The sequence below is a fragment of the Octopus sinensis genome, linkage group LG1 (genome assembly GCF_006345805.1).
Source record: "Octopus sinensis linkage group LG1, ASM634580v1, whole genome shotgun sequence".
NCBI classification, from domain to species: Eukaryota; Metazoa; Mollusca; class Cephalopoda; order Octopoda; family Octopodidae; genus Octopus; species Octopus sinensis.
This window is the reverse complement of record NC_042997.1, coordinates 124,381,942-124,408,797: the sequence shown is the minus strand read 5'-3', so window position 1 is coordinate 124,408,797 and position 26,856 is coordinate 124,381,942. Positions and strand designations below refer to the sequence as shown.

Here is a 26,856-nt window from a genome sequence, read left to right as displayed (position 1 = left end):
TTAAACATGAAAGACGTTGGATTACTATTGCCTATAACTTATAGAAATCACATGATCTTGATACAGTGAGATTGTGTTTTTCTAACAGATTCTCGTGAAATACTTTGTTTTCTTTTGCTAATTCTCTTACATATATGCATAAAAGCACAAATACAACCTTACACTCTCACATATATACATACATACAGAATAGTTGTCAACTTCGCGTATTTAATTATTCTGCAAAGTAACACTGACAGTTCTATAATCTACTCTTTACTTGTTTCAGTCATTTGACTGCTGCAATGCAGGACCACCGCTTTTAGTTGAGTAAATCGACCCTAGGACTCATTCTATCGGTATCTTTTTGCCAAACCGCTAAGTTACAGGGGCGTAAACACACCACCATCGGTTGTCAAGCGATGTTGGGGGGACAAACACAGACACACAAATATATACACACACATACATATATATATATATATATATATATATATATATATATATATATATTCTCTTTTACTCTTTTACTTGTTTCAGTCATTTGACTGTGGCCATGCTGGAGCACCACTTTTAATCGAGCAACTCGACCCCGGGACTTATTCTTTTGTAAGCCCAGTACTTATTCTATCGGTCTCTTTTGCCGAACCGCTAAGTAACGGGGACATAAACACACCAGCATCGGTTGTCAAGCAATGCTAAGGGGACAAACACAGACACACAAACCCACATACGCATATATATATACATATATACGACGGGCTTCTTTCAGTTTCTGTCTACCAAATCCACTCACAAGGCTTTGGTCGGCCCGAGGCTATAGTAGAAGACACTTGCCCAAGGTGCCACGCAGTGGGACTAACCTGGTACCATGTGGTTGGTAAACAAGCTACTTACCACACAGCCACTCCTGCGCCTATATATATATACATATATACGACGGGCGTCTTTCAGTTTCCTTCTACGAAATCCACTCACAAGGCTTTTGTCGGCCCGAGACTATAGTAGAAGACACTTGCCCAAGGTGCCACGCAGTGGGACTGAACCCGGAACCATGTGGTTGGTAAGCAAGCTACTTACCACACAGCCATTGCTTGCTATGTTGCATTTTTGAAGCCTTGTTGAAAACTATTGATAAGGAACTGTTAAGAATGTTACGTAGGTAACTGTACAGTTTTACAGAGTACGTGTCACTGAATGGTTGCTGGCAATTTAATTAATGTCAATGAACAGCAAAAGTCTAGTTGCTTCTGCTTTTTTCTTCCTAGTGTTTTCGAGTAAAATACGAAGATTTACATGTTCAGAAATGACGAGGTGCAACGAGATCTCATTACAGTAGAGCCCAGCACGCGGTAAAGCTGAAATAAACTGTTAATTGCTGCAATGTAACTCTTCTACAGGGATTTTTAGTGTAACAAACTGAACCCGGAACTATGTGGTTGGTAAGAAAGCTACTTACCACACAGCCACTGCTATATTACGAAATAGAAATGATTTTGTTTAGTTTTATATTACAAACTAAATAGCATACATTTTTTGCAGCAAAGGCTGGACTCATATTACTCTTTACTCTTTTACTTGTTTCAATCATTTGACTGCGGCTATGCTGGAGCACCGCCTTTAGTCGAACAAATCGGCCCTAGGATTTACTCTTTTTGTAAGCCTAGTACTTATTCTATCGGTCTTCTTTGCTGAATCGCTAAGTTACGGGGACGTAAATACACGAGTATCGGTTGTCAAGCGATGTTGGGGGGACAAGCACACACACACAAACACACATACGCATATATATATACATATATACGACGGGCTTCTTTCAGTTTTCGTCTACAAAATCGACACACAAGGCTTTCTTTCCGCCATTTCGTTTATCTTGTGATTTTACATTGCACACGATTGAAATAACACCTATATCTCTCTCCATCTTGCAAAACAAAACATTTAGATTATGTGGGTCTAGGTGTAGTGGACGCAGAAAGAAAAGCCAAAAAAAGAAAAAATGAAGACCAACTAAAATAGTAATGTCATGAACGCTTTTGATCAAAGCTTTGTTAATCGAAGCCAACATGGGCCCAAACAATGGCACCAGACCGTATATGTATTAATTCAAAAATTATTTCCAGGAGATAGCAGTTTACGTTGTGACATTTTTATTGGAATCTAATGTTCCTGTCAGTCCCTACCTCGCTCTCTTTCTTTCTCTCTCTCTCTCTCTCCTCTCTCTCTTTCTCTGTAATTGCCACACAAAATGTATAGCCGTCTCTCTGTGTACTCACGAATCAAATAATCAATCGATCAATCTATCTATCTATCTATCTATCTATCTATCTATCTATCTATCTATCTATCTATCTATCTATCTATCTATCTATCTATCTATCTATCTATCTATCTATCTATCTATCTATCTATCTATCTCTCTCTCTCTCTCTCTCTCTCTATATATATATATATATATATATATATATATATATATATATATAATATCCGAAGTGTACAGTATCACATATCCATTACAGCCATCGGGTTTCAACGGAGTGTTTGGTAACAATCAGATTATGTAAGTCTACACTGAGAGATAGCCGACGTGGAATGAAATATGGCGACCGCTCTCTATTGTTGGAGGTGAATAGACATATCCGGTTTGCGGTTGTTGATGAAAGGAAACAAGCAGTGAATTAATTTAAGAGTTATGCCCCTTGGTACCGAAATATCGCATCTGGGATGATTATTTTGAAAGTCGGTATGAGCTACCTTGAACTGTTTGAGGGGAAATGTGTGCGTCTTTAAGCTTTGTGTTCGTGTCGAAATAGAATATGTGTACTGATAATAGCTATATAACCTTTGCAAGGGGGTGAGGTCATACACATTTGTGTTAGTGTGTTTTCTTTTATTCTTGGACTGGTTAAGTTCGTGAGGACTTTATGTGTGCATGTGGTGTGTGTAAAAGTACAATATGTGTGTGTGTGACTTTATTTTGTGGTGCTATTTGGTTGGCGTCGGTTGTGTTGGGGCGTGTATGTTTGTATGTGGGTGCGTTAGTGTAAGCTCTGGTCAAACTCTTTGTCGGACTCCAGGGTAATGGTGGCGGATTGAAACTGGGGGACTGCTGATTGTACTCGTGATGGGACACGCAGGTATGATAGGATGTACTACCTTTCATGTGGGCAGGGATTAAACATTTCACTTCTACCAATCAGGTAAATGCCTGGTAACTGGTTGTTCTTTGAAATCGCTCTTTTCTCAGCCAGGCACAGCCTGCAATTACTGCTGCTATTGAAGTTCGGTTTACATTTCTCTGGAATCTTTCTCTTTCAACTGTGCTCGGTGTTTTTTTTTTCTTTCAAAGACGAAACGTAGTGCTTGCCAAGGAATGTGGTGCTAGGTCTCCCCGGTATTTTGAAGGGAAATTTGAGTTTGTTATAGCAAAAGGCCTTCAGTTGCTCCCACATACTTTCGTACGTTCAGTTGCCACATTGCTCCTGCGGCTGTTACCTCTGTCACTTATACGATGGTCCCAGTAGTACAGTGTCCGTTCAGTTGACATGTTGTGTTACCCCTACATGATTATCTTGTATCTGCGTCAGGTGTGGGCATATATATATATATATACAGAGAGAGAGAGAGAGGAGTGTGGAGAAATGCGAAACTGTTTTACTGTATTAGAAGAAAATGTACGTCCGAGTAGAATCGTATATTTATAAAGAAGTGGACACTGAGGACCGAATCATGCAAGGGAATAATTTCAGGACAATCACACAAGTTATTAACCTCACAATTTAATCGAACAAATAAAATTACAGCAAAAATAAAAAAAAAATGTAAGAAATCAATAAAGTCGTTGTAAGTAGGCGATTATTTGAAAAAATTCAACCTGGTGTTGTATAAATTTAAAATTTAAGATATAAATATTAGTTGGTACTGGAGATATACCTGTGACAAGAGAAGGTAAAAAGTACGATAATGTAGAAATAGTAATTAGAAGTAAAAAGAAAATATGCATATTCATGTGGAACTAGGTACCTACATACGCATGCATATACACACATGCACACAGGCGCTCACACATGTACACTACCCCACACATATTTATATTTGCAAATATGTAATATATATATGTGAATATGTATGTATATATATATATATATATATATATATATATATATACGTATATTTTCATTACGCACATAAGTTGTGTGTATATACATGACATGCATATATGTAATATATATATATATATATGTACATACATACACATACGTACAAACACACACTCACTTGCGCACACACACACTTATACATATGCATATATATATATATATATATATATATATATATATATATACATATATATGTATGTATGTATGTATGTATGTATATATGTAAAAGCAAATGTATAAACACAGAAATATAGAAATGCTTTCACATATTAAAAAAACAAAGCTGATGCTTATATTTCAATAAGAACTGAAGCTACGTATTAAAAGCAACCAAAATCAGGATTTAGTTAACGTGTAAAAAAATAATGACTTAACCAAATTCTTTAGCATTAAAAATATATCGAGAAATTTAGGAAATGTCACTCGACATAAGCAAGCTTTGTTAAAAAATAATTATAATAATTTTAGAGATGTAAAATGAAATAAAACTTACTAACGGTTAAAATATACATGCATACAAGTATATAAATATGGAAATGTATTTGAATATATATATATGTATAACCGAACATCACTCCGCTGTTTGATTTCACGTTTTAAATTTGCACGCATGTATATATATAATATATATATATATATACATATATAAACATATATATACATACATATATAAACATATATATATATATAATATATTATATATATATATATATATATATATATATATATATATATATATATATATATGCATAGATACATATATACAAATATACATATATTTTCTCTCTTTGTTTTTTTGTGTATCCTTCTGTAGAAGAGCATAGGCTCGAAACGTAAAATACATTTTCTATTCCTGAGCGCTATATTAATACATCTGTTTGTTTGTACACCACCAGCCTGCGTCTTTTGTTTATTTTCGTAAACTTTCTCTTTATATACATATATACACACACATGCGTGCATCAAACATTGAATATATTGAAAATTATATACTATACATTGTCGTCCACATTTATATCTTTTCTTTTTTTTTTTACTTGCTTCAGTCTGGTTGACCGCGCATATATATATATATATATATATATATATATATATATATTATATATATATATATATATATATATAATATATATATATATATATAAGCGAGTAGATGTGAATATAAATGTATTTATTTGTTTGTGAGTATATACGCGCACATTCATATGAACCCACATATAAGTGTATCTGTATATTTTTGTGTTTGTACCAGCTACCATTTCATAAACGGGGCTAGTTTGTTTCTGTCCTTGTAATAAATACTAGTACTGGGGTCGATCCACCAGTCCTTCAAGGCGGTCAACCCGCGTACCCGCAGTTCAGTGACCGAATCAAGTAATAAACAAATATAAAAGATATAAATATGGACAACAATATATACTATATAATTTTCAATATATTCAATGTTTGATACATTTATGTATCATTATTTACTATCAAATTGATGTATTCATTGAAACGAGTAATTTATTTAGCGTATATATACAGGATTATCATAAACTCCGACAATTTAAACATCTATTTCTACTCCGTTGTCCATATTCTCCACATAATATTATTTATAATTATCTTTTGAGATTTTACCTAAGCCAAATTGAAGATCACTATTTTCCCATCCACATCAATCTGATGTGAACTGAACGACATTAAAACAAATTTATTTTCTCATAAATAGAAAGAAAAACTACTCTCCATTTACTTATATGCAAACTATATTCTCATCACGTGCTTACTGAAATGCGGCAAATTATTTTAATGTGCTGGTTGTTATATATATTTCAAAAATTTTCATGGAAAATTGTGCTGTTATAGAAATTATATCTGATGAAGTTATCTTGTAATTCGTTTCGATTGAAAATTTTGCTTGTATTATGCAATGCCCACACAAGTAACGCCATATGTCGTGTTACTAACTTGTTTATAATAAGATGCTTCGATTTATATATCATCCGGTCATCCGGTCAACAGCCTATGCAATATCGATATTTTAAGAAGCTGTTGGATCCTGATCTTAGTTTTCGTATATGACTGCTGCACTGATATACTTATTCTCAGTTCAATATATGTAGATATATGGGAAACAGTATGACAGCATTCTGAATTTGGTAAGTGCAAGCGTATTGCAATTTCCGATATGACCTCCGAGAGCATTATATTTACATTTCTATAGTTTTCTTGCTTGGAAACATTAGTCCGAAGAGAGATTTTATTATTTCTATTTCTGCCGTAAATCCTAAAGTTATAGTCGCTGGTACATCTTATCTAGACAACACGCCACTTCGCATATCATTTTCAATTTTATTTTAGTTTACATCGTACTTATATACTTAGAAAACTTTTCCAAGAGCTCGTTTGAGATCGTTTCTTTTCATTGTGCCCCATCAGACAATCTCAGTGGCATTCTTAATTACATCATAGTTTCATAAATAACCATTTCTTGCATAGATTAGAAACTGTCCTTCTGATGACACTATAGAGTTTCATCTCACCGTTCAATATATATCTGATTTGGTATAAACTGTAGAAAAATTGAACAAATTTATGCGTGGATTCTTGGTGCTTTCATCTAAAATAGATTCAGTATGTTCGATTCTTAATCGTTATATAAGATTGATATACAAAACTTCATGGTAGGGTTATATTATGGCCAGTCGTATTGCTAAACAATCCTTATGTTTATGCTATATCCTTTTAATTATACCCTTCCAATTTCCTTTGATTTTCGGATTTATAAACTCAAGTCGCTCCTGTAATATAGTTATCTTGTTGATATTATTGGTTCAGCATGTAATAAAATCATTTTAGTAGCATGTACACACTCGATATATCTTTTAGTGCATTTATTGGTAAAACATAAATTACTAAGGTCAGTTTATGTCGATACCATATATATATATATATATATATATTATATATATATATATATATATATATATATATATATATATATATAACGGGAAGCTTTATGAAAATAAACAAAAGACGAAGGCAGGTGGAAAACAAACGAACAATTGTATTAGTATGGCGCTCAGGAAATATAAATAAAACAAGTCTTTAACGTTTCGAGCCTACGCTCTTCAACAGAAAGATACACAGAGAGAGAAAAACACAGAAAGAAGGAGAGAAAAAAAATGCGTGCAGTAGCTAACGAATCAACATCAACATATATATATATATATATATATATATATATTCTCTCCTTGTTTCTCTCCTTGTTTTTTTTTCTGTGTCCCTTTCTGTAGAAGAGCGTAGGCTCGAAACGTAAAATGCTTTTTCTGTTCCTGGTTATACTAATACATCTGTTTGTTTTTTTGTACACCACCTGTCTTCGTCTTTTGTTTTTTTTTCGTAAACTCTCCCTATATATATATACATATATAGTTGATCCAAACATGAACAAGGAGAAAACAAAACAACGCGAGGACGTGGAACAAGTATAGTGTTATTGGACGCCCAGGAAAGAAAGAAAGATGGAGGATATAACGTTTCGAGCGTAGCTCTTCGTCAGAAACACAAGTAAAGGAAAGGTCCAAGGAAGGGAAGACGGAGAAAGAAAGTCGCCAACGATACACACGCGGTCACATATTGAAATGACCGGAAGGGAATGGGTGAAGAAAAAGTTCTTTCAAAGACAGGAGGGTGCAAGAGAAGGAGTTATGTGTGTGTATGTGTGGGTATGTGCTTGCCGCAGGTCTGTGTGTGTGTGATGAAAGCGTGTGTGTGTGTGTTTGTGTAATAATAGCACATGTGTGTGTGTGTGGTTGTGGCTGTTTATCTATGTGTGTGGTTGGGCTTAGTATCGTTTAAGGTCATTGGAATAATTTATTGTAAGAATTTTGGTAGGAGTGGCTGCCTATTATAAGGAAGCTATTTAGCACACAGCCACTCCTGTTTGTTAGTAGTGATAGTAATGAAGATAATGTGACAGAAGTAAAAAGTGAGCGAAGTAAATGCTTTGTAAAATTAAATATATCACTTTACACTCTATGTTTAAGCTCGAAGAGAGTCAATAGTTGCACTATTGACTAAGAGAGTCAACTGTGCAATTCAATGTGAATTACACTGCAATACTACAAAGATTAAACAACATGCTTATATAGCTTTTCTCGAGCTATAATTGCTGTTTTGTATTATGAAGCCTTTAGGCTTAAGCGGCACTAGACCAGACTTTCCACCCCTAAAATCAAAGTTGATCAAATATGCGATCTGTCGCAATATCAAACGAGAACCAGTCAAATACAGGAGTTGATTTAACCTGCTCTTTAACTCCCTCAAAATGTGTGTGGCCTTGTACACACTTTAGTAAATAATGATGAATATGATCACGAAGATGATGATGATGATGATGATGATGATGATGATGATGATGATTACGATGATTAAATGCAAATTGAATTGCACAAATGATAGAACATCGTACTAAATTCAATCAACTATTTAGCGGTTTCCCTCTCCTCTCCGAGTTCAAAGGCTTTCATCATTCTAACGTCGATAAAATGAATACCAGGCATGTAATGGAGTCAGTTGAATCTATTCTTCCTTACACATTTTTTTTATCTGTCTTTAACGCTGGAAGTCAGTATCATCCTCTTTTCACTCTCCGTCTCTTTCATTTTCTCCTTCTCATCCCTATCCTCCATATTATTGTTATTTTTTATCTGAATCATTAGACTGATTCACTGTTGTTGTCCTTATTCAATGCCGGAATAACTAAATCTGAGTATCACGAAGAAAAGGATAGAAAATATCCATAAACTACTAAAAGATAAAGTAGAGATGAGGAGAAAGATAGAAAGCGGGAGTGGGGGAAGAAAAGAGAAAAAATAGGGAGAAATTGAAGTAGATGAATGAGATTAGAGTGAAGACAAGCAAGAGCGTGTGATGCTTATGATAGAATGTGAGAGGTAGTTAGTTTAGTAAGGGGGATGTCAGCATGGTAGGTGTTTCGAATATAGCATCCATTCGTTATGACCAATTCGTAGTCGAAAACTACAAAAGGTGCAGCTGACGTTTCTTTGTAAACCAACAACAAAATGAAATAAAATATTCTGAAAACTTTTCCAGTGTTATTTCATGCATGAGTGAATCACTGTTAAATAAACCTTATGAAATTGAATTAGCTGACCAGCAGAAACTAAAATTGGGAAAACAAATCAAATTGTTATTAGCAATGAGGAGTATAATAATAAAATAATATAAAGATAAAATATAAATATAATAGAAATAAAATAAAATATAATTATAACCATTGAAAATTATACCAAATAAAGCAAAATAAAACAATCCAAGTTAGTTTCAAAATATTGCAGTATTTCGGAATTTAGTTCTGATTGATACATCGAATGAAATTTTATTTTCTTTTCCCTGAGCTAGACACAAATAGTTTAAAGATTTTCTTTTTGTTTTCTTTTTTTCTATTCTGAGTCCATCTATCTTTAGATAACACTCGCATTTCAAAGTGAGAAACCTAAATCATATGTACAGTTTATTTTTAGCCTACCTTTGATTATATCTGTATATTTCATTTAAAATTTATTTTGATTTTAACTTGTACTTCGTTTACACTCTAGCGCAAACAATTTCCTCCACATTTGAAACACACACACGCACACACACACACACAAGCACACACACACACACACACACACACGCACACACACATACATACACACACACATACACACGCACAAACAAACAAACAAACAAACAGACCAATAAACAAACAAGCAAAAACACTGTTTTTTAAACTTAGAGGAAATTGTTTATATTTACACATGTATGTGTGTGTGTGTGTATGTTATAAGATTGTATATATGAACTGGTATACATGTCTGTATTTATTCGTGCCCATATATATATATATATATATATATATATATATAATATATATATATATATGTATATATATATACATATGTGTGTGTGTATATGTGTGTATGTGTGTATGTGTGTTTGTGCGTGTGGATATTGTTTATGTTAAAATTTAGTTGTAGTTTGCCACATTTTAGCGTATCCTTCATAACCAAAGGCGTAAAATAAGTTTTTGTTTTTCATTTCATTCTCTATTCAATACTTTAATCCCTTCATTTCTATACTGAAATAAACTCTCTACTGATTAAAGACTAATTAAATCAAACTGAAACCAACTCTGGCGAAAAGAAAGGGAAATTAAAGACATTGGAATGGACAGTAGCAACGAGAAATAGAAGTTAATTACTGGCCCTTTTGCTGTATTTCCTTTCCAACACAGTTGTTTAAAATAGATTTACTCCGCGGCAATAAATAAAGATTCTTGTTTCCTCTTTCATGTGGCTTCGAACTTTGGTCTGGAGGCGGAATTGTGGAACCCATGTTGCGCAGACTGTTATAAATGAAGAAAAGACAGTCGCAAAGTTAATGTTTATACATTTTGTTTTACAGATATAAAAAAAATATAAACGATTGGTTGTAATTTTAGTTTAGTTCTGTGCTATATTTAATGGCAACTATACAATGGAAAAACAATAACAACTGGAAATAACAAAGGATCTGTCAGACATCATGATACTTGTTTCACTTGAACTTAACTTCAGTTCAATTATTTGTCATCGCATCTAAACAGCATTTCCTCTTCAATTCCACTTCCTTTAATTACTTTGATTTCTGACTGGTTTCTCATACACAAGTCTGCCACGAAGCATGTGTAGCAGCCTTACATTTCAAATTAATAAAAAATCATTTGCAGACATGATGTTTCTTTATCGCTCAGTAAAAGATTTACGAAGTAAATACTAAAAAAAAAAAAAAAAAACGAAGACAATTCTTTATTTTCAAATTGATTAGAATAATGTGCTTCTTGCATTTTAAAAAGAGAAGGAGGTATAACCAGAGGAAATTGATACGAATTTCTTTTTAGGTTGGAGAAAATCTCTAGTAGAAGTTCATAAGTACTGCTTTGGGAAAAAAAGTTTTTAATGTTTTCAAAGCTGTTACCTAAACTTTTGAATACATGAACACGGAAATTAACACAACGTAGCGAATACACACGAACTGAGGCGCACTTATAGTTAATCATTTACAGAGAATCCACATCTTATATATAAATTCAGAAAATGAACGTAAAGAACGTGAACATACCCAGATAAACGGATGTAATCATAGATTTAACAATTACTAAATGTTTAACATAAATGGTCTCAAGAGGGTCAGTTTGACTTTCAGTAACTATGAATAAGTGTACAGATTTTAAAAGGGTTGTATTTACATTCGATATTGCATACTATTAGCAGGGAAGTGTGTATTTAAAATTTCTCTCACAGGGTTGCAAGAATATCATAATTTTGAATAGGTAGATATATATTTTCTTAAATTAATCTTCAATTTTCAATCGTCGCAGTGTCTCACGAAAATTTAAAATAATGATTTGTGATATTACGCTTCATTATTTGTTTTAGAAGTTTAGATAAATATAGATAGACTTATCTAACTTCGCAATCTTATGTCTTCTCACATCATTAAATCCGGAATATTTCGATTTTTTGGTGATAATGTATGCGATGAATGATATACCTTCAGTATGATTTACCACTGAACAAAACTTCGTAACTCGTTCTATATTTCCAAAAAAAAAAAAAAAAGAAATGCTCAATAATCAAGTAGTCTTCGCAAGTGTACACTTCGTTCATGAGGTCTAAAAACAGGTCTTCGCTGAGGAAGCCTAACAATATTAAGGCATGACCGTGCCTGTCTTTTTCCTTACTAAGAAATATAAGATTTTCCCTCTAAGCTTCAAAATTTAATTATCGTGAAATTATTTCTGAATTTCTTGAAATATTTACTCTTATGTAAACATATGTCGGCTACTAAGAGTGTCCATATCATGTTTTCTAGTTGTAAAAAATGAAAACGCCTTTCTACTGAGTGAGCTGGCTTGAGATGATAATGCTTAATGATGAGATGTTACAGCCCGAAAACTGATCAGTAGCTGTCATCTTGTTAGCTTACACAATTTAAATGGTTTCTTTAAACATAGCAATTAAAGATTTTGTGTGATTAATTCTTTCTTTGAGAGCGATAACTGCCACCAGATCTTCCCACAAGCCAAATAGTATGTATCACTCAGTACATCATTCTCTGCTTTAATTATCCTTTGTTTATACATAGTTTAGATTAAAGTTTTCGTCCAATTAAATATAATCTCAGAGGAAGTAGATACGAAGTTAATAATTCTGTCGTATTTTAAACATAGTTAACTACTGACAAACCGCGCCGGGAATCTCTTTTGTCGTAGGGGAAACGGTTGAAAGACCTGCAGAGTTTCTTCACTAGCGGATGAAACATCGAGATTTGCATTCAAAAATGGAGTACAGCAAAACTCTCACCACACACGTGTTTACCCTAATAGTATTAATGGTATCGTAGTATTAACGACATCGTCTCTTGTATCACTACTACAAAAGTGTTTGAAATGAAAGAGCAGTGACCATCACTACTTAAGCGGGCTTTTCACAAAATCTACAATAGACGCACCTTAATCAACATACCACATTAGCCACATGCGTCTAACTCTCAAACGTCCTACTAAGTAGTTTGATTACTTACCTATTTCTTTACTACCCACAGGGAGCTAAACACAGAGGGGACAGACAAACGGATTAAGTAGATTACATCGACCCCAGTGCGTGACTGGTACTTAATTTATCGACCCCGAAAGGATGAAAGGCAAAGTCGACCTCGGCAGAATTTGAACTCAGAACGTAGCGGCAGACCAAATACCTATTTCTTTACTACTCACAAGTGGCTAAACATAGAGAGGACAAACTGATTAAGTCGATTACATCGACCCCAGTGTGTAACTGGTACTTAATTTATCGACCCCGAAAGGATGAAAAGCAAAGTCGGCCTCGGCGGAATTTGAACTCAGAACGTAACGGCAGACGAAATACCGCTAAGCATATCGCTCGGCTTGCAAAGATTCTGCCAGCTCACCGCCTTCCGTTTGATTACTTACCCTCGAGATGAAGGCGTAATGTACATGACAATTTCAGCTCCTTTCACATCGACGCTATCAATATGCGGATTGATAATTTTGAATGGTGTCTGGAGCAAAAAAAAAAAGAAAAAAGGAAAAAAATGGTGGGAGAATTCCAGAGAGCGATACTTCTCTCATAATTATGTAAAGAGTTAGTGCAGGATCTAGGAGGTTACACGCAGCAAGGGTGACGGAATGAGGAAACATTGGTTGGATAAGCAAGACACAATGAAGAAAGAATATAGGAAGACACGACAAAAAAGCAGAAACATTTGTGACTAAAGAAGAGTGGGAAACAATAGTGCGACTGGTGTCTTGCAAACAACTTGCACATGCAAGTGCTACCAGTCAAAAACTCCGCATACCGGAAGCCAGCAAGTGTATGGGGTCATCAGGAGAGAATGCGCGCCGTTTCGGGGCCTACCTCCCGACGGCATTAATGCGCACCGGCCCCGCTTGCTAGATCAGCTGGTTATCAAATAAAGCGCAATATTCTTCTAGCCATTGCTCATCGTCTCTTTTTAACCAAATCCAGTGGCTAGCCTTCTCCACTGTAGTTTGGATATCGGTCATGATGGTATTGACTTTACGATGAGTTAGGCCTAACGATAACAGCCGTCTCACACCGTTTCCAACAAACCCTCTGCATCCAACATTCTGTTACACTCCAAATAAATCCTTTTCTGTATCGTAAATTGAGCTTGATAATTTTCCAAGTTTCTCCACTGTAGAGCCTGTCATTTTATAAAGAGCCCCACATGCCTTGTTTTCAAACTCTTTATATTTCCCTGTCTCATTAGCAGTAGACCACAAAAGATGTACCAGTTTTATGACTTGCAGTTTCCTGACGGGAAGATGTCTTTGCTGTAATTGAAGAAAACTATAGGAGATCGAATCACAATAATGAATAGAGTAGCTTTTGTTTTATTAGAATCAGGATGTGAGCGTGTGCGTTAGCAGCACCATCGAGTAGATTAAGTGTCGTTCAATGGCGTGTGTCTTAAATGAACTTTGTATACAAAGCTAAAATATATCAAGTATAAATATATCTAAGTTCTAAAGGGGAAGTGACCTTCCTATAATTTATATGTGAAATTCTTAAGGAGAGTGAAGTTTATAGGGAATTCGAAAGTTGTAGTTGTCTCCAGCAATTAACAATTCGATTATTAAAAACTTCATCTGATATTTTGAATGGAAATAATAATTATTGAATAATTTGCAATTAATCAATAATTACTATTTAAATCTACGTCGTTAGTAGTCTACAAGAAACATTCGTCCAAAAAATGTGATGAACACTTTCAGGTTAAAATTTCCATCATTTCTCATGTTGAACTTTAGAAAAATGCACTTTTTAACTAGTTTGAAATTTCTTTCAATTTTCGACGATTTTAAAATTATTATTTAGTAGAAAAAGTGATTTCACAAACTGTAGCATTCTACATGATGTGAATTTGAATTTCAGAGATATAAAAAAAGAACTAAATCAAAAGAAGAGGAAAGACGAAATATACAGAAATCGGGCAAAATGTTTGTTGAATCAGTCTAAACATGTTGCATCACAAAATACAATAGTTATAACAAAATATATACGATTTAACGTTCTACATACATAAAAGCATATATGTATATCGAAAAATGCCCTAGTATGCGTGTGTAGTATGCACGTATACGCACAGCCATAAAGTATATATATATATATATAATATATATATATATATATATACATACATATATGCATGTATATACATATATACATACATGCATAGATGGTTATACATACAAACATTCAAAACAGTCATAGGTACACAAGGACCATGTTATAGTTGTTATCGTTGTCAAGGCTAGGATGTTTCTAGCAGATTACACTGTAAAAAGTAAAAGTTATGCCTCCTGAAGAAGAAAGCGTGCAGGTGTGGTAAAGAACAGGTGTTTAATGCTTATAAAATCGGAAACATTCATGTTGAAAAAACGCATATATGCACACGCACAATCACAAAGATACAAAGGCACACATGCCATATCATCATCATCATCATCATCATCATCATCATCATCATCAACAACAGATATTCACACCTACTCACGCATGCCTCTACACATGTAGAGATAGATAAATTAGTAACACTCAGAAATATCTTAATATATAGTTAAAGTTCACCGTCGTTTCCTCTAAGATATTCCAGCTATATTAACAAAAACAAAATATTCAATGCAATTTGAATTTAATAAATATTTCCCCCAAAATTTCAATAAGTGCACGAAACTCTCGGCGCTTGAGTGACTCATGTCACTTTAAAGCCGAAAAAAAAATTGTCTTGAGTTCTATTGCTCTTATTTGCTTCAACAAACCTTTGTAAGTATGTGCGTTTGTGTGAGTGTGTGTGTGTGTGTGTGTGTGTATGTGTGTGTGTGTGTACGTATGTGTTTGTCTTTTTGTTCCAATGACTGCATGTAAATATATATATGCGGCTTATCTATTCAAAGATAGTGTGAGATGAAGTATAAAATTTCATTTAAAGTGACTGTGCTTGCAAACAGTGACTCAGAAACACATACTTATACGTATGTCTACACATACATACTCATGCACAACACACACATGTGAATATATGTATGGATGTATATATGTATATGTGTGTCTGTGTTTGTGTGTGTGTGTGTGCATACATATATATGTATATATATATATGTATATCTGTATAAGTATATGCATATATATATATGTATGTGTATATATGTGTATATATTATATATATATATGTCTATATATATATATATATATATATATATATATATATATATTATATATCTATCTCTCTCTCTCTCTCTCTCTCTATATATATATATATATATATAGACATATATATATATAATATACACATATATACACATACACATATATGCATATATATACACACAAATGCTTGTAATGAATATAGATATGTGACTGCAAGTCAATGAGCCTGCGTGAGTGTATATTCAAGAGGTGTGTATTTATTTTTATGATCGTTGCATCTTTCTAATATGAGTGCCATGATGTGCATACTGTTTTGAATTAGTTTTTATCTGCCTATACTACAAATAGTACATATTCCTGAAGTTTATTTATTCTCACATGCACACGCATTCTCTCATAGACCCATACGTCTGTACATATATTTTTATGTTGGTACGTGTGGAAAAATGTAAATATATATGCCATATATATTCATATAAATGTGTTTATATATATATATGGATGTATGTTTGTATGTTTGTATCATACACACACTCATATATATATATATATATATATATATATATATATATATATATATATATATATACATACGTATGTATAAAAACGGTGAGATAGACACGGTAGCACATTCATATATGTGTATACACATACTCATCAATAGTAACACATGCACACACACACAGATATATGAACGCATATATATGTGTTCTCGTGCATGAATAATCATAGAACAAGTGAAGCATAATTACAGGGAAGATGAAGGCGGTCGAGTTAAATCGATACGACGTGAGAAATTATTAGAAAAAAATGAACAGTGAATAATGATTGATTTCCTATTTGGAACCTTTTCGTTTTTAATAGAAAATTTGAGTTTGCATCGATCTGTTGGGGGAACGGGTTAGAGTTGTTAGTAAATATTATGTATATAGAAGGTAGAATCGAGAAATGTCGTTGTATATTTGTAGAGTATAATATAATTTTTATGCCTGTATAACTATTTAGAGGAGTCTACTGACGAGGTTAATATTTTTTTCTATAAGCCTATGTAATAAGGCTATGTAAACTTGGTCGATTTTTTTATGTCTCTTGTCTTCAATGTATATATTTATTTGATTATGGGGATTCACCGAGATCGGAAGAAGCAGCCTTTTAGTAGGAGAATATTGAACTCATTTCTTGTTATATTATATAAACAAAGAAATTTGTGCTTACCACTAATAATATCTGGTTATAAAGATATACCGGCCTTTTATGGTATTTTAAAAATGTATATTGTGTACTTAAATCTAGACCAAAATATTGACAGAACCATCATAAAGCCATCGATTGTACACTTTAGCATCTTTGATCATAAAAAATGAATAGAAATTCCCTCGTATAGATGGCTTTACAAATAATAATCTTAATAGGATCGATGTTTAATCTCTCTCCTTATTTCTTTGTCTCTTTATTTTGTGTGAGTTCCTTCTTTAGTAACCCCTACAATTTTAATGAAGTTAATTTTATAGAAACTGTTCTTTTTCTTGAAAATCTTGGTATTTTTTTGAGTGGAAGCAATTATTGCAACAGAATCACCTTTATTTTTTAATTGTTTCACTCCTTGGACTGCAGCCATTGTGGGGAAATGTTTGGAAGAGATTTTAGTTGAACAAATTGACCCGGTACTTAATTTTTAAGCCTATCGTTATATATATATATATATATATATATATATATATATATAAACGCTCCGTCGGTTACGATGACGAGGGTCCCAGCTGATATGATCAACAGAACAGCTTGCTCGTGAAATTAACGTGCAAGTGACTGAGCACACAACAGACATGTATACCTTTAACGTAGTTCTTAGGGAGATTCAGCGTGACACAGTGTGACAAGGCCGGCCATTTGAAATATAGGTAGTATTCATTTTGCCAACTGAGTGGGCCGGAGCAACGTGAAATAACGTGTCTTGCTCAAGGACATAACTTTTCGCTGGGAATTGAACTCACGATCTTCCAATCATGAGTCGAATGCCTTAACCACTAAGCCACGCACCTTCACACACATACACACACACATACAAACACACACACAGATACATACACATACACACACACACACATACGCACACACATATATATAAATATATATATATATATATATAACAGGCTTTCACAGTTTCTGTAAACCATGTACACTCACAAACCATTGTCCGACCTGGAACTATATTTGTAGGCACTTGCCCAAGATGCCATCAGTGGGAATGGGAATGAACCCGAAATCACGTGGTTGTAAAATAGGGTTCTTAACTGCACAGTCAAGGAGAAACATTTTGATGATTAAACAAGGAGTTGCTATAATCCTTTCCACCGGTTTCGTTTTTCGTTTTCCAATTTGACATCAAAAGATAAAAAAGCAAAACTGATTCTGGTGAAGGTGAACACAGGTCAGATTAGGTTGGAAATTAAATATCATACGACATTTAATTGACCCCGCTAGAGTTTCTAATAATTCATTGTTTTTTGTGAAACAAGAGGAAATACATGAGTAAGCATAAAGGTGGGGAGGGGTAATCTTTACCATACTCATAATTTTATATAGTTCAGTATAAAATTACGCGTACATAAGCTGTTTTTTTAAACATTTGACTTATTCTTTTCTACTGTAGGTACAATGCCCAAAATATTTGGGGAGGGGCCAGTCGATTAGAGCGACGCCAGTACGCAACTGGTACTTAATTTATCAACCCCGAAAGGTTGAAAGGCAAAGTCGACCTCGGCGGAATTTGAACTCAGAACGTAAAGCCAGACGAAATACCCATTTCTTTACTACCCACAAAGGGCTAAACACAGAGAGGACAAACAAGGACAGACGAACGGATTAATTCGATTACATCGACCCCAGTGCGTAACTGGTACTTATTTAATCGACCCCGAAAGGATGAAAGGCCTAGTCGACCTCGGCGGAATTTAAACTCAGAACGTAGCGGTAGAAGAAATACCTATTTCCTTATTACTCACAAGGGGCTAAACACAGAGGGGACAAACAAGGACAGAAAAACGGATTAAGTCGATTATATCGACCCCAACGCGTAACTGGTACTTATTTAATCGACCCCGAAAGGATGAAAGGCAAAGTCGACCTCGGTAGAATTTGAACTCAGAATGTAACGGCAGGCTCGCCTTATTCTGCATATGTTCCTCTTCCGCTGAAATATTGTGCTTACAAGCTACGCGATGGGACACCACCTATTTGGATGAAAATCTCAACTTTTCCAGTTAGTTGCTTAGTAATTTAGCAACATAAATAATTTTGCTTTCAGAATAGTTGTTTGGAAATATTTCCTTTGGCACTTATGTTGAAAGTGTTGTCCATACCTTGTAGCTGACGTTTAAAGCTGTTACTAGCATCAACTAACAGCACGTTAGGTTTGCGGTTGACAAAAGATTCGGTACTTCGTTACGCCAATATTCTTTGTGAATGACAGACATATATATGTACTCAACAATTAAACTGTTTTGCCAGGTCTGTCTTTCTGACGAATGACATTGTTTTATTAAGAAAGTAGTACAACATTAGAAATTAGACTTTTATGATATTGTACAGCTGCTTATCACATATTTCATATCTTCGTTGGGAGTGTGATCTAATTATCATGTTCAGCTTCATCTTTAAAAATTAATGGATTTATACTGTGCAGATTAAACGTTACACACACACATACACGCACACAGATATTTGAGCCTTTCTTCACAAGCAAATATTATACGCATAACTATCACTTCGCATATATCACCTTCACTTTAAGATTAGTTTAAATGCAACCATTTCATAATTATTTCACATATAGCCCTCTATTACTTAAATTACATCAGATTCATCTGCCTATAAGCAACTGCAAGGTAAATTTATACATACATATATACATACATATATATATATACATATAAATATATATCTATATATATATATATATATATATATATACATGCATATATATATAATTATATATGTATGTATGTATGTATGTATATATATATATATATATATATATATATATATATATATATATATTATATATATATATATAATATATGCATATATATATATTTCTCAAAGAAATTCGAAACATGATTTTCACTTTCTATATATATATATATACATGTCTATATCATCCTTCACTTAGCTTCAATTCCTTCTCATTCTAAGCACAACGCAGGAAACATTGCTGTCCTTATGTAGTGCTTTTCATTGTGAATATAACAAGACAAAAGGATAAAAAAGCCAAAAGAGAAAAATTGATTAATTTTCAAAACAAGTGCATCATTTATAATCTTCAGAAAACAAAAATTTAGTATAAATAGATTTTTCTGGGAAAACATCAAACATAGAGCATTGAGTTATGTTAATGAAGTTTCAGGATATTTCTTTGCATTTGTTCGCTTAGTGTTGACAAGTGAGAAGAACGATGATGATATAATGACAACGGCTAGTTGTAAGATTTATAATAAATGAGAATTTAGTTAGTCGTGATTAATAGCATGTGAGTGGATAGCGGGTTTCTAATGAAATATTTGTTGCCTGTGTGCATCTTCGTCGTATCAAAATTGTAATGAGCTGATGTCTTAGAGTTCTAATAGAAATTACTTGCAGATGAAAAAATAAAAAGACCCTAACCAAACAAGCAAACAAACAAACAAAAACAAGCATAGTAAAACAAACGAAAACAGGCATAGCAAACAAAGGCAAAAATGTCATGAATGTATAATTGTTTCAACGTTCTGATATTCATGTGCATATGTCTGTTGTTTGGCTGCAGCTACACCATGCAAGCTCAGAACTATCATCTTGAATTGTATTATCTGAAGTTTCCAGAGAGAATTATATTCATATTCTATTCAATTCAACTCTACATTTCTAACATTGTATTCATACAATGCATTTCCCCTTTAATACATACATTTCACTCTTTCGCACAATGCTTGAAAACTGAATATATAATATAAAATACTGTATTTATTTGTTCTTAAACTAAATATATATTCTTTTGTACCAAAATATTGTTAAATATCATACCTGAAAGTATATTTGAAACTCTACATCATTAATTAGGTAATGTTAATATATGATGATTCTTTAGACAATAATCTATTATCTGTTACATATTACATTTAACAGTTATAATTTATATAATGAAAAAATAGCTTTAATATATTTTCCCCTCTATCACTCACACACACACACACACACACACACACACACACACACACACACACACACACACACACACACACACACACACACACATATATATATATATATCATTATCTCTCTGTTTATTCTCTCTCTGTTTATTTCCTCGTGTTCCTTTCTGTTGAAGAGCGTAGGCTCGAAACGTAAAAGAGTTTCTCACCCCCGAGCGTCAAAATGACACACCTGCTGTTATTTATATACCTGTCTTCGACTTTCGTTTATATTATATATATATAGATATATATATTATATATATATATATATATATATATATATTATATATATATATATATATATATATATATATATATATATATATATATATATATATATACATATATATATATATATATATATATATATATATATATAATATATATATATATATATATTATATATATATTATATATATATTATATATATTATATATATATATATATAATATATATATATATATATTATATATATATATATATATATATATATATATATATATATATATATATATATATATATATATATATATATATAATATATATATATATATACAAATATATAGTGAAGGCGCATGGTTCAGTGGTTAGAGGATCCCGCTCACAATGTGTTCTTAGAGAGTTCGATTCACGGGCCGGGCTATGTGTTATGCTCTTGTTCTTGAGCAAGATTCCTTATTTCACTCTGCTCAAGCTGTAGAAATGAGTTGTGGTGTCAGGGGTGCCAAGCTAGATCGGCCTTAGGCTTTTCCTTTGATAACTTCGGTGGCGTGGCGGGGGACGCTGGTATGCATAGACACCTGCTAGTCTTCCATAAACAACCTTGCCTGGGCTCATGTTTAGGTGGATAACTTTCTATGTACAATCTTATGGCCATTCATGACCGAAGGGGATCTTTTTAAAGATAAATATTCATACACACACACACACACAAAAACAAATACAAACATGCATATATATGCATACATATATGAAGATCGCTTCATCTTGTCAGATGATAGCAGTGTAACATTCAGAAATGATTCTACGACATTCCATTTATGTGACAAAAGTTTGTACTTTGCCACTCTCTCGGTCGCCATAATTGGTTCCAGTGACATACACTGCAATTTGACTTGCACTACTTTGGTTGCGTGTTTGATGTCAAGGGTATCTTTCTACAAAAATAGCTACCTTCGCTACGGCTTTGATAAAAATAACAGAAACATTCTCTACCCGTGGGAAATCTATTTAAACCAGCGATGAGACCCTGGCAGGTATTGCTGTTCTGGGTTAGAACGGACCACAAGTATGTGCAGATCAGCTCTTTAAATAATAAGAAATACTGAAATCAGAAATGTTCTGTTGTTTACTATGACGTGAGCATACAGCGTAGTCAGTGCTCTGTAGGGAAGAAGTTCACATCGCACGTAGGGGGCTTCGTCTTGAGTCACACGGAATGACATCAATGGCAAGTGGCTTTTATGTGAACACAGATCGACTACTCACTTGTGAGTAAGTTTGATTGATAGAAATTATTCATGCGTACAGACATGCATACGTATAAGTATATTTTCATATTTATATATGTAGTCTTGTGTGCGTGTGTGTATGTGTGTGTGTGTGTGTGTGTGTGTGTGTGTGTGTGTGTGTGTCTTTGTGTATGCTTGTGTGTGCCAGCGTGAGGGCACTATGCTTTGTTTTCAGCTCTCATCTCTTCACGCCCAATATTGTTTTCTTTACGTCTCTTCAACATAGAACTTTTGAAAAAAAAAAGAAGACAGAATAATATCAGAGCTGGATTTCATCAACTAAGCCCTCCAATACCTGAGATCTGGTGAATGTAGAAATGAAAAGACAAAAACAAAATAATAAATAAATAAAGAATATACTGGTGACATTTTAATAACGAAGTTCTGATGTATAAAAACAAGATATTGAAAGATGTATTTTCTGGGTGCGTGATATCTGCTGCAATTATCCTTCTCTTTAGAAATGCAGTCTCAAAGTTTTAGAAGTTTATGTCCAATTGTGATACATATTTTGGTTCTGAGGTGACAGAATAGCAACAAGAAGCAGAAAAAGATATTTTCGAATACATAAATATATTCAATTTTGTCAGTTCGAATAATTGGAGTTGACATTATCCGAAAAACTATATTTAGTTACATCCCAATTGAGAAACCTCGTTTCCAAGTTTCATGATTTCATTATAGCTTGAAATTATTGAGAGTAAACATCTTTTGCATGAATATTTTCCCCTGGAAATAGATGTTACATAAAATGCTACTATATATACATCTTGTGTAAATATGAACGCAGCATCAACATGCCTAATTTTACTTATCGACAATAAATTCCTCTGCATTCACTTCTCTGGCAAACATGTAACCTTCTTGCTGTAGATTGTATTTATAGAAATTTTGTCGAAATATGTGTTTTATCAGTGATAAATCCCTTCTAGCTACGAAAGTAACGAAATTATTATATGTGAACATAGTTTAAGGGAAATGAGTATTTATACAATATGAAAGTGTGTCTTAGATATTTACGCTCTTAGAAGCAACAGTTTTGTTCTACACACTTCCTACCACACTTATGCACACACATACATACATGCATACATAGATAGACAGATACATATAAATGTAAATATACACACATACGTGAATGTATTTGCATAAATGTGCGCGTGTTTATGTGTGGAAAAATGCATTTAACAGAAGACGTTCAATTAGCCGTTACTTGTAAAAGGTCTACAAGTTAATAACAGTTTTAAAAAGATGGTAGATGTATTTTAATGTTCATGGACTTATCAATAAATATTTTCATTTTCTGTCTGTAACAATATTGTCCGGATTTTATGGTAACTGATAATTTTATTTTGTAATATTTTACAGAGATCACAAGTGTCTATCTATCGAAGAATTTGGGATGTGATGTCACAGGACACGAGCGTATTTGTCTCCAATACTAGCAAAGCCGTTGAACGAGTTCGAAATTCGAAAGGAACGTATGCATTTTTCCTGGAATCTGTTATGAACGATTACTTTAACCAGAGAAAACCATGCAATACTATGAAAGTTGGTGAGAATCTTGACTCAAAAGGTTACGGCGTGGCAACACCGATGAATTCACCTCTTCGGTAAGTTTTTATCTCATAAAACATAAGACATATTGAATATATATATATATATATGTGTGTGTGTGTGTGTGTGTGTGCATGTGTTTGTGTGTGTGTGTTTGTGTGTGTATTTGTGTGTGCTGTGGTGTGTATGTGTACGTGTGCGTTTGTTCGTTTGTGTGTGTATACAAGGTGAAGTAAAAAAATTATTGGCGTGCTTGCAGGCGGTACGTTGGCAGTTACGTAGCCGTAGCTGGACCTTTATCGCTCCGGTTTTCTTTCTTGTGTTGCTGAGTCAACATGGCCACTTCACTGGCATTGTGTACGAAGGAAGAATAGAGATCAGTCTGGTCTTAAGATATCAGGAGCCTAACTTCATCACAGGATTTCAGACAACGTTTTACCGTGTAGAAACGTGAATGAGTGAATCGAAAAGTTCAAATATGACCAAACATGCGTGAAGCACGAAGACAGAGCAGAAAATCCACCAGTCTTCACCCCGCTGACGTGAAGGTTCAACTAGCAATAATCGTTGAAATCTATTTAAATCTGAAGCTATACGTACAGATTATTTATTAGTTACTATAATGTGAATATCTAATATTTAGTAGTCATGTCCTTTGCATTTTTCAATGCAAGGACCCTATTAGACATGCTACCGTTCGAATGACTAATATTCTCTAGAGGAATTTCTTTCCAGGTTTCATGCAATAATCTCAAAAGACCTGGCTTTGAGGATGTGTTAATTGTTCTTTTTACGAAATGTCATGTCCCTTGTGCCCCAGAAGTGTTTCATAGGGTTTATACCTAGTGACTGGCTTGGCCATGGAAACGCTATAATGCCATTCTCTTCCAACCAATCTTGGGCCTTTTTAGCTGTGTGACAAGGCTTCCATAAATAAAGAGTCGTCTTTAATAATTTCACCACTGGAGAAGATTGGCTGGAGTCTTTTCCGCATTATGGACACATATTTATCTGAGTTTCTGTTTCCCTCACACTTCGCCAACTCTGATCGACCAATGCTCTCAGTTGCTCCACAGAGTAATTGCCATGTTTCATTGTTGGCTGCAATCTTTTCATGTCAAATTCTTGATCACAAAGTCTCCAGACCCACACTCGACCACTGTCAGAAAATACAGTAAATCTGAACTCATCAGAAAATATAACAGTGCCCCAAAATGCTAGTGGCCTCTTCACCATCACGCTGGCACAATCTTTTCCCCGCTTGATATTAGGTGGTCGAAGAAGTGACTTTATTCTTGCTGTTCTACCATAGAAGCCAAGTTTGTGAAAATACCTGACAGCTGTTCTGGGACTGACATCACCTTATTCTGCTATGTCAGAGACCTTGCAACGTAGATTAGCCTCCACACTTCTCTTAATGTGAAAGTTCCTGTTAGAGGCCCTGGTCGACCTGGGGTTTCCTCTCTTTCTCTCTCTCTCTCTGGTGAATTGCACAATCACTCTATTAACTGTAGAAAGTGGGATCTCAATGTTTTCTGCGACTATGTCTACCTTTAGATTGCTCCACAATATGGACTCTTTGAAATTCGAACAGTTCCAAGGGTTAATTTGTACGTGCATTAAACATCATGGTTAAACAGTCACATATAGAAATGAAACATAAAAATGTCAATTAATAAAAACATAAATCTTTTCAAGTTAAAATTAAAAAAAATTATGGGGTGTCTATTTAATTCTTTCTTGTCTGTGTATATTAGGGTTAAAACGAGAAAAACGGTATCCAAGCCCAGCATCTGTTACGTCACGAAAAGTTTTATATTCAATATTGTTATATTTTGTTTCCTAGCAGCCTAAAGTATAAAATTTGACGTAGAATATTCGAAGCGATGAGAATAAATAAAACTAACAAAATGTTTCCTCGGTGAATATTCCATTCGTTAACCGTGATTTGCATATCTAGAAACACAATTACAATTTTGTTCCTCAATTTTCAAGTCGTAGCTTCAAGGATAATTGTACAAAGCGAGCATAACATGAATTATATAATCAACAGTTTCTCTTCAGGCTGGTGAATGTGGTCTGTTGCATGCCGGCGTCTATATAGAGGCCCCTTTATCGCATATTCATAGTCATCTGGAATATATATACATATAATAATATGAATAATATATAAATATATGCATATATACATACATAAAGGTACATACCTACATATATATGTATATATACATGTATATATGGGTTCAGGACATCAAAAAACCATCGAACACAATGAGAAACGAAAACATAAAAACCAAAAAACATAGAAACGAACTTATTTTCGAACAACGAAAACAAATAGAGAAAAGAGACATGCAGAATAAAGAATATTCCCCTTCATCAGTTGTCCCTGTTTCATCTACTCCGCATCCGAAGGCAAGGACAATACGCGACTTCGTTGAAACAGTCCTTCCCGCAAAGCAAATAAAATAAAATTTGGGATTTGTTGCGGAGGGTCAAAGTGGTAAAAAGAACAGGACAGTGAGAACAAAACAGTAAAAACAAACATTGAGGGCTGTTAAGCAAAGACGATAGAAAAATTATTATGAACGCTAGGAAGATGAGATTATGGATTATGTATATATATATA

At 33.7% G+C, this 26,856-nt stretch overlaps 1 protein-coding gene across 4 annotated transcripts in view; it reads left to right on the top strand.

Annotated features, from left to right (window-relative positions):
- Positions 1-26,856, top strand: part of LOC115210959 (glutamate receptor 4) — a 676,560-nt gene that overhangs the window by 288,760 nt on the left and 360,944 nt on the right. For all 4 annotated transcript variants that reach the window (XR_004999835.1, XM_029779782.2, XM_029779772.2 and 1 more), the window contains exon 14: positions 24,039-24,283. Coding sequence is in view for 3 of the 4 variants with exons in the window: in XM_029779782.2 (XP_029635642.1) it covers positions 24,039-24,283 (245 nt within the window). In the remaining variant the exon portion in view is untranslated. The remainder of the gene's footprint in view (positions 1-24,038; positions 24,284-26,856) is intronic.